Source organism: Bubalus bubalis, chromosome 1, assembly GCF_019923935.1.
Source record: "Bubalus bubalis isolate 160015118507 breed Murrah chromosome 1, NDDB_SH_1, whole genome shotgun sequence".
In the NCBI taxonomy this organism is placed as follows: domain Eukaryota; kingdom Metazoa; phylum Chordata; class Mammalia; order Artiodactyla; family Bovidae; genus Bubalus; species Bubalus bubalis.
The window spans coordinates 44,370,399-44,386,334 of NC_059157.1; the positions used below are offsets into that span (position 1 = coordinate 44,370,399).

Below are 15,936 nucleotides of genomic sequence, written 5' to 3' on the forward strand. Positions count from 1 at the left end.
CCCAAGAAATCCGCATCGTCCCTAAGACACACAGTGTGAACGCAATATCAACAGTTCATGAAACAGACCAGGGGAAGGTCTGGAGCCCAGAGCACGGCTCCCAAGCCCGCAGTTTCCCATCTGGTCATGGAGGGAATGTGGAAATACAAGGAAAAGGTCACTGCCCCTCTTGTGGGCTGTCGGTGTATGTTTTCTTTTGGTTTCCTTCAAAGTCTGTTGTAATCGTGAAAAACACTTCTGTGTTGGTATAACTGATGTATATGCTATATCCCTACTCCTGTACACAAAGTCTTCCAAGAGAGCATCTTTTAAGATTCAGCACTCAAGAAAATCTTTTCTTCACTGAAAAACGAGTCTGCAGTGCCCACTTAATAAGGGAAGGGAGTGAGGGCTGTGTCTTCTGCTTTTGTCAAGTTGGCTTCCTGGATGCCAGAGCTGAAGCTCCAATACTTTGATCACCTGATGGGAAGAATTGACTCATTAGAAAAGGCCCTGATGCTGGGAAAGATTGAGGGCAGGAGGAGAAGGGGGCGACAGAGGATGAGATGGTTGGATGGCATCACCAACTCAATGGGCAAACTCCAGGAGACAGTGAAGGACAGGGGAGCCTGGCATGCTGCAGTCCATGGGGTTGCAAAGAATTGAACACAACTTAGCAACTGAACAACATCCCAGAAACTCAGACTCAAAGGACTGTGTTAACCCCTGTAGTTACCATACTTATTGGTTCTGACTATCTACTTCTTCTTTATTTCATTTCTTCAACCTCATCCTTTCATTGGTGAGTCAAAAAACTTTTTGGAAAGAGGTGGCAAAACAGATATATAAGAAAGTAAAAGAAGACTAGAAACAGCAATATCTAAGTTTTATGGGAAACTGGAGAGTGGCTTGATTACATCCAATGCAGGATGGCACAACCTGGGCCCCAATCTTACTTTTTCAAGATCAAAATAGTGGACATGTATTGGGCATTTAGTATGCACACTGTTTCAATTGCCTCACGCTCATCAATTCATTTAATCCTCCCAACAACACTACCACATTAATACTGTATCCCTCATGTAGTGATGAGGGATGAAAATATAATGAGGGCAAATAAGCTGCCAGTGCCATTCAGCCACCCGGAGTTCTGACTCCAGAACCCTCATTCCTAACTGCTGCTGCTGCTGCTAAGTCGCTTCAGTCGTGTCCAACTCTGTGCGACCCCATAGATGACAGCCCACCAGGCTCCCCCGTCCCTGGGATTCTCCAAGCAAGAACCCTGGAGTGCGTTGCCATTTCCTTCTCCAATGCAGGAAAGTGAAAAGTGGAAGTGATGTCGCTCAGTCGTGTCCGACCCTCAGCGACCCCATGGACTGCAGCCTTCCAGGCTCCTCCATCCATGGATTTTCCGGGCAAGAGTACTGGAGTGAGGTGCCATTGCCTTTTCCGTCCTAACTGCTACCTACAGCCAATATAAAAAGCTGTTGGTCGGCATTGTACAAAACTGGTAGGACAAGTTTCCGTTTTGCTCAAGAGGATAATTTTATGTTTCCTGGCTTAAAATGTGTACTCTATGGGCCCCAGGAGATCATTTCAGTACTTTTTTCATTTGCGCAGAGTATGGCCCATGTTTTAAAAAGATAATGGCACTTAGATTTACAAGTACCACTGGGCTTCCCTGGTGACTCAGACAGTAAAGAATCTGCCTACAATGAGGGAGACCAGGATTCGATCCCTGGGTCGGGAAGATCCCCCTGAGAAGGGAACGGCAACCCACTCCAGTATTCTTACCTGGAGAATCCCATGGACAGAGGAGCCTGGTGAGCTACAGTCCACGGGGTCGCAAAGAGTCAGACACGACTGAGCGACTTCACTTTCTTTCTTATTTACATAGATTTACTTTTTAACCAATGTTGATATGATTTTATGCATGGGTATAAGATTTTATGCAGTGCTGGTTGCAAACATTTATTCCTTTTTAGCAAAAATTACTTCTATTTTTTTTTTCTGGGTATACACACAAAAAGGGATACCAGAGAATGGTGTCAGTGGGTGAAGGACAAGATGAGAGCATTGAAGAGAAAACTGGAAGGGAAACTAAAATCTCTACATCCCATTGGGTGGTTGGGACAGAAACCCACTTCAAAAGGGGATTTCTTGATCGACGAAACTGAAAATGAAGCAGTAACGATGGTTTCAGGCCCTTTCTGACTCTGGACACCAGTGACGTCCTAGGACAAAGTGCATCCATCCACCGTGGCCTGGCCGTCCAGGGCGCTGGGCCCTGACTTCCCTTCCAGCAGGCTACCCCCGCCCCCACCCCCTCACCCCAGGCTGCGTGGTGTTGGACCTACATCCTTTCAGATTTACCTCCCAAAGCTTTCCTCTCAAACTGTTCTCAGCTGAGAAGAAATGCCATCCTCTTCCCAGAGACCGTCTGCCTCGGAGAGGGGTGGAGGCCTGACTTCCTTTTCAACTAGGAGCCTGCTCCAAGCAGAGCGTGGGCCCCACAGCCCAACGGTGAAAGCGGTGAGGCCGGCGGAAGTCAGTGCGCAGTTATCCCTGAGAACAGGGGACACGGACCACAGACAGAGACTGGACGCGGCCTGGCAAGTCAAACGCCTCAGAGACTCAGCAAGAAAGACAAATGTTCAGGAACCAGGGTCCTGGAAAAGCTCCTGGGGATGATTCCAGAGGGGTGTGTACCCTGAAGAGTAACCCGAGCTGCCGCTCCTGTGGGAATGTGGGAACCACTGGAAGCGGGAGGTGCTGATGGCAGGGGACCCTCCAGGGCCCCGGGGCTGCTGCTGACCGGCTCTTCACAGCAGGTGCGGCCAGCGCATAGGCCCCTACAGAAAGGAAGGGCTGGCCTCAGCCTTGGATGCCCATTGTCTTTGCTCAGGAGATTAGCACCGATGCCAAACTGTAGTTTGTAGTTAAGTCCTGGGCGCTGTGAGGGGGAAGGCAGTCCAGCTGCAGGTGCAGGATTTAGGGGGCTCTGCACCCCCAGCCCTTCCCAGCAACACCAAAGCCCATGTGATTATTAGCTCCCAGAAAACGAGAGTATCTGCCATGAATAAACAGGACGCTATCCGGCTCAGTCTTCATGACATGCGTGCCCAGAAGACCACAACACCTACTGTTAAAAGCTGGTGATCTGCTGGGAATATGGTTACAAGATAAAAGTAACTTGTATTTAAAGCTGTGGTTGATCAGAATGATTTTTTACTGCAGAGAATGCTTTGCCCACTAACTTCCTGCTGGGTGGCCTGTAATTCTCTTATAACAAACATGCTGCCAGTGCTTTAAATATGACTCCCATCTGGACAAAATGACGAATCACTGTTACTTTTATTGTATCTAGTGAATGACCATGGCATATCCGTTCCAAGGGTCAATAAATATTACATTTAATTAATTTCCCTTTAAAATCTATGATCAAAGTGTGTATCACTCAGCTCCTTAAGGAACTGAGAAATCATGAAGTTTTTCCTCAAATATAAAAGAATGCCAGCACTTCTTCAATTTTATCATGTAGGGACATGATGGAAGACACTCTGTTAAACACACGGATAGCAAGTCCTCTCACAGTCTTTTCAACACTGGAATTTAGTTTCAGAACTGGTTGGATTCTTGGGTATCTGGAATCCAATGTGACTCAAGTTTTGCAGTGTTTTTTCACTTTTAGTGTTTAATGTGAAATTTCCACCAATTTCAAAAATGAAATAGGCAAAATAAGAGAAGTATTAGACTGCCATAGGGGGACACTTCTGTCACTGGGGAGAAATGATGCAAAAGCATCTGAATTCTCTAAAAATAAGATACATTGCTATTAATTCATCTACAACACAAGAAACCTAAGGCACTAACACGCTGGTGAATAAATGCATGTTTATTTCTGTCTCTAGCAGCATCACTTTGTATAAAGTTGACTAGAATACATATTTCAGAAAACACCTTGGTGCTGCTAGTTACTTCATCACCGTGGGTTATTTACACAGAATTCACTTTGCTGTTTAACTTGAAATGTAATATGCAGATACAACATGATTGGTCGCTAGGGCAAATCATCCAGGGCTTATTTCTTAACCAAGAGCAGAGGAGACTGGGGATGGAAAGCACAAGAGGACAGGAGAGGCAGGCACACACATAGCAGGCCCCCACTGGTGGAACACTGACCGCAGCCCAGCGGGACCTGGAAGTGGTGGGGGGAAGGGGCCTCCGGCTCCAGGACAGCACTGTTGCTTCTCACTGTCTTCATCCACTGGGGCAGGAACTCTCCCAGCCCAGATGTGCCGGAGCAGAAAGTGTCCCCCACAGCCTGCTGGTCCTGCTGCCAGATGCGGGGCATAAAATATTCTAATTTGTTCCGTTCCAAGCAATGAGAAAGTCACACCATCTAAAAGGAAATGGTACACACACTCTACAATTACTATCAGAGCCAAATCTGTGAGTCACCCAGCCGCCTGCACAAGACAATTTGGCTACTGGAAAATCCTGATTAATGACATTTTTTTTTAAACACCAGAGTAACAACTTGACCTGCCAAAAATTACCATTTTTTCATCATTTCACCATTTTTTGCCTTGGTTACCTATTATCTTTTGCAGAGAATATAAAGGAAGTTAAATGAAAACGATGTTGCACCTTAACTCAAACCCAAACGCTCCTTCCAAGGTGTGGGGGGAGGGGAGAGGGTTCTGTGGTGTCGGCTTCGAGGCGGAGAAAGGGTCTTTCGGACGAGGCTGGGGTCCCTCAGGCCACGCTGAGATGCTGGGGAATTTTCTAATAACTAATAAAAATCGGTTTACATCTTCAAATAAGAGTCTTCCTTAAGTCATAATCACCAGGCCCCGCGAGTTCCAATCAGACAGTGGCCAACAGGACGCGCGAGTTGATAGCCGTGGGCACAGGCCCAAGACCCCCGGGGCTGAGGCCCCTCGGGAGAGTCCTAGTCAGAAATCCTCTTCGGATGCCAGAAACAGCAGGTGCGCTTTACATTTCCGGCTCCAAAACCACCCACAGCTCATGCTGGCAGAATTAATCACAGGAAAGACTCGCTGCCGATCGCTTTATTTTTGATCGATACGAACCAGACGCACGGACAAGTCCCGAGTTCCGAATCCCGAGCCCGGCCGAGTCGCCATCCACCCGGGAAACGACACGCAGGAGACCCGACCACGTTCTCGAGAAGCGCGAGCGCCGGAGAAGCGACTCCTGAGTTTCCGACGCAGGTCACCCCCCGAGCTCATTCTCACCGCCCTCCCCCTGCACACCCGCGGGGCTGGGGGCTCTGCGTCCCGCCGCGCCCTCTCCACCCCCGACTCTCCGCCCAGCCCCCGCCGGGTCCCGTCCACTCTGCTCCGCGTCTCTCGGCGCTGCACGCTGGAGAGGGGGGCCGGGCGCCTGGCACCCAGCTGGCCCTCCAGGTGGCCCCCGTGCCCGCCGCCCCCACCCCTCGCCGCCCAGGCTGTAATAATGACATCTTCCTTATTTCTCCTGCTACCGTTAGCGAGCGAGCCCAGAACGGCAACAGCCGCTGCCGGGGGAGGCTTGGTTACAGAATCCAGCGCCGGGTAGCGCCTCGCTTAGCAACCGCCCCGAAAAAGCCCCCGCGCTCCGCTCCCACTTGGAGAGCCGGCGGCCACCCTCCCAGCGCGCTCCACCAGCCCCCCGGCCGCCGCACCCCGGCTCGAGCGACCCCTCCGGCCTCCCTGCTGCGCGCCCCCCGCGACCCCCGGGCGCAGCCCGGGCTCCCGGCGCCTTCCTCGCCTTCCCAGGGGCGGTCGGCGTCCCCCGCCTGCGCCCGGCGGGGGAGGGGGCGCCGTTTGCTGCCTGCCGCCCCCATCCCCTCGCGGTGCCCAGCCGGAGCCCGGCGTGCAGCTTCCTCCCGGGTCTCCGCGGGTCCCCCAGGTTGCCTGGCCGAGCTGAGAATGTCAGCCCTCAGCGAAGCCCCGCTCTGCGCCCGTTCCCGCACACCCGGCAGCCCAGGGTGAGGGTACCCAGCGCACCGGCTGCCTCGGGCTCTTCGTCCCCCACCCGGCCGCCCTCTCGGGGTCCCAGCTGTCCGTCCCCCCGAGCCGCCCTCGCCCCCCTCCTCAACCCCCGACGGCTCTCGCGCCCCGAGCCCCGTCCCAGCGCGGTTCCGGCCCCGGCGGCTCGCACCTTCCTCAGCGCAGACATCCTCGGGCACTCCAGTTCAGCAGATGCGGGGCGACATGGCCCGTCCGCCCGTCAGTCCGCCAGTCCCCAGGTCTCCGCCGCTACCGCCGCTCCGACCCGCTGGAGCCTGGCGCACGGTCGCTCCTCACGGCCGGCGCCTGCGCACTGGGCGCCCGGGGAGGCACAGGCGCACGGGGGGGCGGCCGGCGCGCGGCAGCATCTGGAGAGGGGCCGGGCCCGCGCCTGGGGGAGTGCCAGGCTTCCGCGCCGCGACCCCTGCCCGCGCCTGCCGCCCTGCTGCCCGGCGCGCCTGGCGCGCACGGCCGGGGAGCGCGCGCACCGCCCGGCCCGCCAACTGTTGCGCGGGGAGCGGCGGGTCACGCGGGGACGGCGGGGGACTTGAGGCTCTCGAGAGGTCTCCGGAGGCAGCGGCCTCCCGGCTGCGCGCGGAGCAGGTGCTCCGGGCGCTGGAAATTCAGCGAGCGGGTCCGACGGGCATCCCGACACCCGGCACAGCGCGGCCGGTTCGGGAGAGGGAGGAATGGCACGCGGGCACATGGTGCGAGGGATTCGTGGACGGGGTGAAGTCTCCACACCCAGGATGCTCGTGCGGCGCAGAGGACGCGGAGACATGTCTATCCTACATGCTGGCCCAAGTGTCGCTGGGCTGCCCCTCTTGCTATCGCGGGCACCTAAACCGGCCCCCACCTTTCCACTCGCGCCCTTCCCCGGAGAGGAACCTGCCGCCTGTCTTCGCAGGGAGGAAGGGCTCCCATGGCGTCCCCAGGCCCAGGAGCAGCGTCTCTCTGTTGGTAAACCTGGGGGAGGGGGGTCTGGCCGCCTTCGCGCGTCCGCTCCCAGCTATGCACAGACCGCACCAGCCCAGGGATGAGGAAGGAGAATGGTTCATTGGAAACCGGGCTCTCACAACCTGCAGCGAACTGGAATATTTAACCATGTTGTCCGTATTTGGATAGCCAGGGGGAAGGAAAGTTACCACGGCCTAGCGTGAAGCCGCCGCACGGGTAACCGGAGACCACCTGGCTTCCTTCCCGCTTATGGCAGCGTGTTACCTGACCTTGGGCAAGTCCCGGAGCCCGGGTTTTCTTAAGCCTGCAAAAACGAAGCTTACCACGTTTCTAACTGGGCTGTTGTGAAGTTTAAATGAGATTAAACAAACAAACAAACACGTGAAAGCTGCTAAAATGAGAGAAAACACCAAGAAGAAAGTTTATAGGAAAATGGACAGGAATTAGAATAGGAATCAGGAATCCCTTCCCCCTGGAGAAGGGAATGGCAACCCACTCCATTATTCTTGCTTGGAGAATTCCATGGACAGAGGAACCTGGAGAAATACAGTCCATGGCGTTGCAAAGAGTCAGACACGACTGAGTGACAAACACAGAGTAGGAATAGAGAATCAGGCGACCAAAATTATTTGGGATGAGACTAACCAATCTTCTGAAATTTTCAAGGTCTTTAAATAAGAGCACTGTCTCCATAATATTTCTTCATATATTTGATCACTCCCCTTAATCAACTACAGCTTATCTTCACAGCAGAGTTCCAAATGCTGAGGGAGTGGATACAAGATGACTAAGAAAACCTCCCCACAGTCACATTTCTCGTTAGTTTTTATCTTCCAACTTCTCTCCTCTGTCAAAACCAATGAATTGTATGTTTCAAACCACAACCACAAATCTAAATTCTAGATCAATTTTTTACTTTAAAATATGCTTTCCCTTTAGTTCCCCCCCTCCATATTTGTCCTCATCCTTTCATCTTTTTTAAGTGAATTAATTTTATATTGGAGTATAGTTGATTCAAAATGTTGTTTCAAGTGTACAGCAAAGTGATTTAGTTGTACATATGCATGTATTTATTCTTTTTCATATAGGTTATCACAGAATATTGAACTCCCTCTCTATACAGTAGGTCCTTCATCCTTTCATCTTTAAAATATTCGTTTATTCATTCATGCAAGAGCAAAAACAAAAATAAGAAAAGTGTGCTGAGTGCCCAACATATCCATCCGTATGTGAGCACAACAGAGAAGCCTTCTCTGGCCCCTGGAACTTCCAATCACTTTTTAAAAATAACACGTAACATACAATCACATATTATAATTACTTTTCTAAAGGAAAGTAGAGGATGCTATTCAATGTTTAAATGGCAACCACGCAGCTCTAAGATGAGAGAAGAACCTTTTGAGGAAATCTTCATTAAGACTTTATTTTCCTCTGGGTTCTCCCACAAGCAGGTCGTGGGATGTGGCTTTGGGTGCAGGTAGTTCATTTGGGAGGGTGATGCAGGAAATGAGAAAGGAAGAAGGAAGAGTGAGACAAGGAACAAAGGAATGTTAATAGGATGTGTTATCAATCTGGCCACCCCTGTGGAGAGTGGGATCTCAATCTGGCGGGGATCCCCAAAGGCACCACATGGAATGTCCCTCAGAACTGCCTGCCTTCAGTTGAGGCTGGACATTTTTCCATCTGATTTCCATTTGCCAATAATTGCCTATTGCTCCCCCCACCCCAGGTTCCTTGACTGAGTAAGTCTCACAGCTTCAGAGAAAGACCTGTAGGATTTAAAGTGCCCACAGGTGAATGCAAGGGTCTCTGCATAAGAACCAGCATGCAGTCAGAAAGCCACTTCTACCAGAGCCCTGGAGAAGGAATGGGATTCAGGTAAGAAGAAAGCAGGGCAGGGAAATGCTTTCAGATAGGAGGAAGAGCAGATGTGACGACCTAGGGGAAGAACAGTCAGAGGGAGCAAGAGAGAAAACATGAGTGCATCTGGAGAACAAGTCAGTGCAGTTAAGTTCAGTCGCTCAGTCGTGTCCCACTCTTTGCGACCCCATGAATCGCAGCACGCCAGGCCTCCCTGTCCATCACCAACTCCTGGAGTTCACTCAAACTAATGTCCATTGAGTTGGTGATGCCATCCAGCCATCTCATCCTCTGTCGTCCCCTTCTCCTCCTGCCCCCAAGCCCTCCCAGCATCAGCGTCTTTTCCAGTGAGTCAACTCTTCACATGAGGTGGCCAAAGTACTGGAGTTTCAGCTTTAGCATCATTCCTTCCAAAGAAATCCCAGGGCTGATCTCCTTCAGGATGGACTGGTTGGATCTCCTTGCAGTCCAAGGGACTCTCAAGAGTCTTCTCCAACACCACAGTTAAAAGCATCAATTCTTCGGTGCTCAGCCTTCTTTACAATCCAACTCACATCCATACATGACCACAGGAAAAACCATAGCCTTGACTAGACGAACCTTTGTTGGCAAAGTAATGTCTCTGCTTTTGAATATGTTATCTAGGTTGGTCATAACTTTCCTTCCAAGGAGTAAGCGTCTTTTAATTTCATGGCTGCAGTCACCATCTGCAGTGATTTTGGAGCCCCCAAAAATAAAGTCTGACAGTGTTTCCACTGTTTCCCCATCTATTTCCCATGAAGTGATGGGACTGGATGCCATGATCTTAGTTTTCTGAATGTTGAGCTTTAAGCCAACTTTTTCACTCTCCACTTTCACTTTCATCAAGAGGCTTTTGAGTTCCTCTTCACTTTCTGCCATAAGGGTGGTGTCATCTGCATATCTGAGGTTATTGATATTTCTCCCAGCAATCTTGATTCCAGCTTGTGTTTCTTCCAGTCCAGCGTTTCTCATGATGTACTCTGCATAGAAGTTAAATAAGCAGGGTGACGATATACAGCCTTGACGTACTCCTTTTCCTATTTGGAACCAGTCTGTTGTTCCATGTCCAGTTCTAACTGTCGCTTCCTGACCTGCATACAGATTTCTCAAGAGGCAGGTCAGGTGGTCTGGTATTCCCATCTCTTTCAGAATTTTCCACAGTTTATTGTGATCCACACAGTCAAAGGCTTTGGCATAGTCAATAAAACAGAAATAGATGTTTTTCTGGAACTCTCTTGCTTTTTCCATGATCCAGCGTATGTTGGCAATTTGATCTCTGGTTCCTCTGCCTTATCTAAAACCAGCTTGAACATCTGGAAGTTCACGGTTCATGTATTGCTGAAGCCTGGCTTGAAGAATTTTGAGCATTACTTTACTAGCGTGTGAGATGAGTGCAATTGTGCGGTAGTTTGAGCATTCTTTGGCATTGCCTTTCTTTGGGAATGGAATGAAAACTGACTTTTTCCAGTCCTTGTGGGCACTGCTGAGTTTTCCAAATTTGGTGGCATATTGAGTGTAGCACTTTCACAGCATCATCTTTCAGGATTTGAAATAGCTCAGTTGGAATTTCATCAAGTCAGGGGTGTTCAAAGGACACTTTAAGGACTTTAAATTGTATTTTATATACAGTGAAATTTGATGTAGGGTTTTTAGCAGGGAAATAAGATGTTCTGCATAGAGAATCATGTCATCTGTGGACAAAGTTGTATTTCTCCCTTATCAATTTATATATCTTTTCTTTCCTTTTCATGTCTTACTGCATTACCTAGGACCTCCAGTACAATGTTGAAAAGGGGTGAGAAGGGTATCCTTGCCTTGTCCCTGATGGTGGCAGGGTGGCATCTAGTTTTTCACCATTAAGTATGATGTTGTTGTTGTTTTTCAGTTGCTGAGTCATCTCTGACTCTTTGTGAACCCATGGACTACAGCATGCCAGGCTCCTGTGTCGTCCATTGTCTCCCAGAGTTTGTTCAGATTCACGCCCGCTGAGTTGGTGATGCTCTCTAACCATCTCATCCTCTGCTGCCCTCTTCCCCTTTTGCTGTCAACCTTTCCCAGTGTCAGTGTCTTTTCCAATGATTGATCTCTTCACATCAGGTGACCAAAGTCTTAGAGCTTCAACTCCAATATTCATTGGAAGGACAGTCCTTCCAATGAATATTCAGGGTTGATTCTCTTTAGGATTGTCTGGTCTGATTTCCTTGCAGTCCAATGGACTCTCAAGAGTCTTCTCCAGCACCATACCAGTATGATGTTAGCTATAGGTTTTCTGCAGTTGTTGTTTATCAGTTCTAAGAAGTTCCCTTCTCTTCCTAGTTTGGTGACAGTTTTATCATGAATTTTGGATTTTTACTGGATTTTGTCAAATGCCTTTTCTGCATCTATTAATATGATTACGTGATTTTTCTTTAGTTTGTCAATGTGATGGATTACATCCACGGACTTTTGAAGTGCAATGAGATTTTTTTAAAGGGTAGTTTGACTGCTGTGAGGAGAAGAGATGGAGGTGGGGTGGGAGTGAGGAAACAAAAGTTGGATCGTGGAGATCAGTTTAAAAATGCCTGGATAAACTGTAGTGAGAGATGATGAAGACATGAACCAGGCAATATAAGTAATAAATGATGTAGGAAGGACATACTTGCTGTGATTTTTTCAGTGGGTCATGGGGGAGAGACGAGGCGAGGATGCCAGTGAATCCCAGGTCTCTTCAGCTGGGTGGGTGGTGCTTCTGGGAGACCACCAAATGGTATGTGGACACTGCCAAGTGTGGGCTAGCTCCAGAATGTGAGGTTCTATGACTTCAGCGAGAGCAGTTACAGTGGCGGGTGATGGAGACACAGCTGGGCAGCAGAGTCAACTGAAGGTGACAAAAGTAGAGACTGACTTTGTGGTCAACTCTTTCGAGACGTTTGGGTGTAAAAGAGATAAAAGGAACAGGGCTGGAGGAAAAGAGATGGTTTCTGGGAAGATCTTGTTGTATGGTTAGAAAGACCAGAGCTGCTTGGCACTGCTGGGAAGCTGAGGTAGAGAACAAGGTCATGATGTGAACTAATCAAGGACAGCATTCTGGACATTCCCTCTCTCGTACACCATCTATTGTTATATAGACTTCATTTTTTTAGAGTAGTTTTAGGTTCACAGGAAGATGGAGGGGAAGGTACAGAGATTTCCTATATGCCCTCTTCTGCTACATATGCACATCCTCCCCTGCTAAAAACATCCCCACTACATGGTCCATTTATTACAACTAATGAACCTATGTTGACATGTCACTATCACCCAGTCCTAGTTTACACTGGGCTTCATTCTTGGGGTTGTATATTCTGTGGGTTTAGACAAATGCATAATAATGTTTCCACTATTATAATATCAGACAGAGTAGTCTCACTGCCCTAAAAGTCCTCTCTGTGCCTTCCCTCTCAACCCAATCCCTTGCAACCACTGATCCTTCTACTTTCTCCATAGTTTAGTTTTTTCCAAAACGTCATAGAGTTACAATCATATACAATCTGTAGCCTTCTCAGATTGGCTTCTTTCACTTAGTAATATGCATTTAAGTTTCCTCCATGTCTTTTCACATCTTTTGATAGCTCATTTCTTTCTAGCTGAATAATATACCATTGTCTGGATGCACCTCAGTTTATTTATCCATTCACCTGCTGAAGGACACCTTGGTTGCTTCCAAGTTATGGCAGTTATAGATAAAGCTGCTATAAATATCTGTGTGCAGGGTTTTCTGTGCACATAAGTTGCCATCTCATCTGGGAAAATACCGGGGGATGAGATTGATGGATCATAAGAGTATGTTTCATTTTCTAAGAAACCCCCAAACTATCTTCCAAAGTGGCTGCACCACCAACAGTGATGAGAGTTCCTGCTGTTCCACCCCCTTTATGTTGTCAGTGTTTGGATCTGGGCATTCTCGTGGATGAGTAGTGGTGTCTCATTGTTTTAAATTGCAACCCGTGATGACATATATAATGTGGAGCAATACTTTGGCCATCTGATGCGAAGAGCCAACTTATTGGGAAAGACCTTGATGCTGGGAAAGATTGAAGGCAAAAGAAGGGTGCAGCAGAGGATGAGATGGTTAGATAGCATCACTGACTCACTGGACATGAGTTTGAGTAAACTTCGGAAGATAGTGAAGGACAGGGAAGCCTGGTGTGCTGCAGTTTGTGCGGTTGCAAAGAGTCGGACACAACTTAGGGACTGAACAACAACAACCTTCAATATGCTTACTTATCATCTGTCTTTGGTGAGATGTCTGTTAAGGTCTTTGGCCCAGTTTTAAATTGTGTCATTTGTGTTCCATTATTCATTTTCAGTCTCAACTTAATCAGACCTTTCAGCACATACATTTGGTATGTATGGCAAGTGTATTTTCTAAACAACTCTCTTTCAATTATATGTGTGTATGTATGTGTGTTCTGTCTTTAGGGACCCTCCAGCTGCTGCCCCATCCTGGGTCCAATAGAGAGGTCTGCATCCAGTATCTTGCATTTCTCTCCTGCAGTTAATTTTCTCTACTGAATTCCCAGCAAGCTTCTGCCTCTACCACTTCAACAAAATGACTGCAATCAAGGTCACTGAGAACTTTCACTTCTAAGTCGTTTCAGTCGTGTCTGACTCTGTGCGACCCCATAGACGGCAGCCCACCAGGCTCCCCCGTCCCTGGGATTCTCCAGGCAAGAACACTGGAGTGGGTTGCCATTTTCTTCTCCAGTGCATGAAAGTGAAAAGGGAAAGGGAAGTCGCTCAGTCGTGTCCGACTCTTGGCGACCCCATGAACTACAGACTACCAGGCTCCTCTATCCACGGGATTTTCCAGGCAAGAGTACTGGAGTGGGGTGCCATTGCCTTCTTCAGCAATTGTCTGTGATGGGTCCTCAATATCACTTCCGACCAGTGATGACATGGCTTGGCTTCAGGACAGTTCACTGTCCTTCCCTACCCCCTGCCCACTCCCTCCTCATCTCCCCACCTTGTAGGAGTTAGAACCCCTCAGAGCTGTACTTGAACCACTTCTCTGTCTACACTCCCCCTTAAGGCTTTAAATGCACCTGGAGCCGACTAGCCCAGCTGCGTATCCATCCAGGTCCTTTCTGTTTCGTTGAAAATCACTCAACTGCCTGATCCTGCCCACATTCATACAGCCAAGGAGCACCCCAAACTGCACGCCACCCAACAGTGACTGCCCCCCACCCCCAGGAGGTTTCTCAACTCATCGGAACCACTCCAGCCTCCCAGTTTCTAGACCAAAACCTGGAGCCAGGCCACCCCTCTCCTGCCACAGCCACTCTCAGTCAGTCAGAAAACCTCTCTTGCCCTATCTTCACACGTATCCAGATCCAACCACCTCTTCCCACAGCCACCACCCTGGTGTTAACCACCGATGTCCTTCTCACTGCCATGGACGCAAGGTGCCCCTGCTTTCCCCACAGTCTGCTCTCAGCTCAGTGGCTCAGGCAACTTCTTCAAAGTGGGTGTCAGATAGTTTCACTCCTCTGCTGCAAACCAGCGTATCCTCCCCCTAATCCTTGCACCTACACGACCTTGCTCAGCACTGCCTGCTTTCCTGTCTGAGGGCACTGTCACCGTCCCTCCTCCCTGGGCTCCTGTCGCCCCGGGGCCTGCTGCTCCAGGCCTGGGCTTCTGCTGAGTGCCCTTTGCCTGGACATCGCGAGTTTTGCTCCCTCAAATTACATTCTGGGAGGCCTTCCTGACTCCCCTCTCCCCAGTCTGAAACCCCTTCCCTGCTCTTAAGGAGGAACCCCAGCTTCCACAGCAGGGCTCCACACAGACAGGCTTTCAGGAAATAATGTTCTCCAAGAAACGGACTCAAGGAAGAGGAGTAAACTATAAACCAAGGTCCCGGAGTAGGTGAGATGGTTGGACGGGAGCACAAAGCACAAATCTTAACAGTGGGCAGAAGGGATCCGCGCCACAAGGGTCCGGGGTCAGTGGGCGGCCCCCGGGTTTTCTTCTTCCAGGTTTCCTTTCTGCTTTTAGTTCCAGTTTCTTTCGCACCTCAGGGCCCTGGCCCAGTGGGCGCTCAGCGGACTCTTCCTACTGCCCGCATCCCTGTGCAGCGCTGGGACCCAGAATGACACTGCGGGCGGTCACCCAGGAGCACAATCCCGCCCCTCGCTGACCTCCTCCCAATGACCCAGTCCCTGACTCCCCTCCTGCTGACACCCCATCCACCTCCCGCTGACGTACCCACCCCCTTCCAGTGACGCTCTTCAGATGAGCCCTTAACGCCTCATCCCCTCCCGCAGATTCCCCCGCGGTCCTTATCCGCTTTGCCGGGTTCACGCCCTTCCCTCCGAGCATGCTCAGAGTACTAACGCCCGCGGGTCGTGCCCGGAGCGCGTAAGAGCCAATCCGCAGCCGGTGCGCGACTGATTGGCGTCCAGCGGCAGAGGTTCCGGATTCTGATTGGACAATCCTGCTGTTGTGGGCGGGTCTACAAAGGCGGAGGCCGGAAGTGCAGCAGATTTGCTCCTGCCTGAGCTGGGATCCCCGGGGTCGTAAGCTTGCCATGGCTGCGCTGCGAAGGCACGGTAGGCGGGGACCGGGTGTGTCGGGGGACCAGTGGCTTTGGGGGAAGGGGAACCGGCGCTGTGGGGAATGGGGAGTCTGAGGCCTCGGGGCTGTGGGGACCCGAGGCTGTGGGGACGGAGACTGTGAGGGACGAGGGAGCTGTGAGGACAGGGTCTGTGGGGACCCAGGACTGTGAAGGATGAGGGCTATGGCATGGGGCGTGGGGGTTGCTGTGGGGATCGGGACCCGGGACTGTGGGGATGGGGGCTGTGAGTGACAATGGCCGTGAGGACTGGGGCTCTGAGGTACCCGGGACTGGGAGGGATGGGGGCTACGGCGCGGGGTGTGGGGGTTGCTGTCGGGGCCGGGACCCGGGATTGTGAGGATGGGGGCTGTGAGGACAAGGTCTGTGGGGACCCGGGACTGTGGGGATGGGGGCTGTGAGGAACACAAAGCTTTGAGAGGCGGGAAGGGCGTCTGTGAGGACAGGAGCTGTGAGGGACGGGGGCTGTGAGGCCTCGGGACTGCGGGGACGCGAACTGTGAGGATACGGGAC

The 15,936-nt window shown here is 50.7% G+C and overlaps 2 protein-coding genes across 14 annotated transcripts in view; one reads left to right on the forward strand and one right to left on the reverse strand.

The window, feature by feature from the left end:
- The window catches only part of DLGAP2 (DLG associated protein 2), a 635,944-nt gene extending 629,128 nt beyond the window's left edge, over positions 1 to 6,816 (reverse strand). The window contains exon 1 of one of the 4 annotated variants that reach the window (XM_044939120.2): positions 6,148 to 6,816. Coding sequence is in view for 1 of the 4 variants with exons in the window: in XM_044939128.2 (XP_044795063.1) it covers positions 6,148 to 6,165 (18 nt within the window). In the remaining 3 variants the exon portion in view is untranslated. The remainder of the gene's footprint in view (positions 1 to 6,147) is intronic. The other 3 variants (XM_044939128.2, XM_044939133.2, XM_044939117.2) reach the window with 3 other exon arrangements.
- An 8,316-nt stretch (positions 6,817 to 15,132) lies between these two features.
- The window catches only part of ERICH1 (glutamate rich 1), a 49,958-nt gene continuing 49,154 nt past the window's right edge, over positions 15,133 to 15,936 (forward strand). For 4 of the 10 annotated variants that reach the window (XM_025281034.2, XR_003108001.3, XR_006549536.2 and 1 more), the window contains exon 1: positions 15,138 to 15,400. In XM_025281034.2, the coding sequence (XP_025136819.1) occupies positions 15,379 to 15,400 (22 nt within the window). In that variant the 5' untranslated portion in view covers positions 15,138 to 15,378. Of the gene's footprint in view, positions 15,401 to 15,936 lie in introns of all 10 variants that reach the window. The other 6 variants (XM_025281043.3, XM_045164810.1, XM_044939153.1 and 3 more) reach the window with 3 other exon arrangements.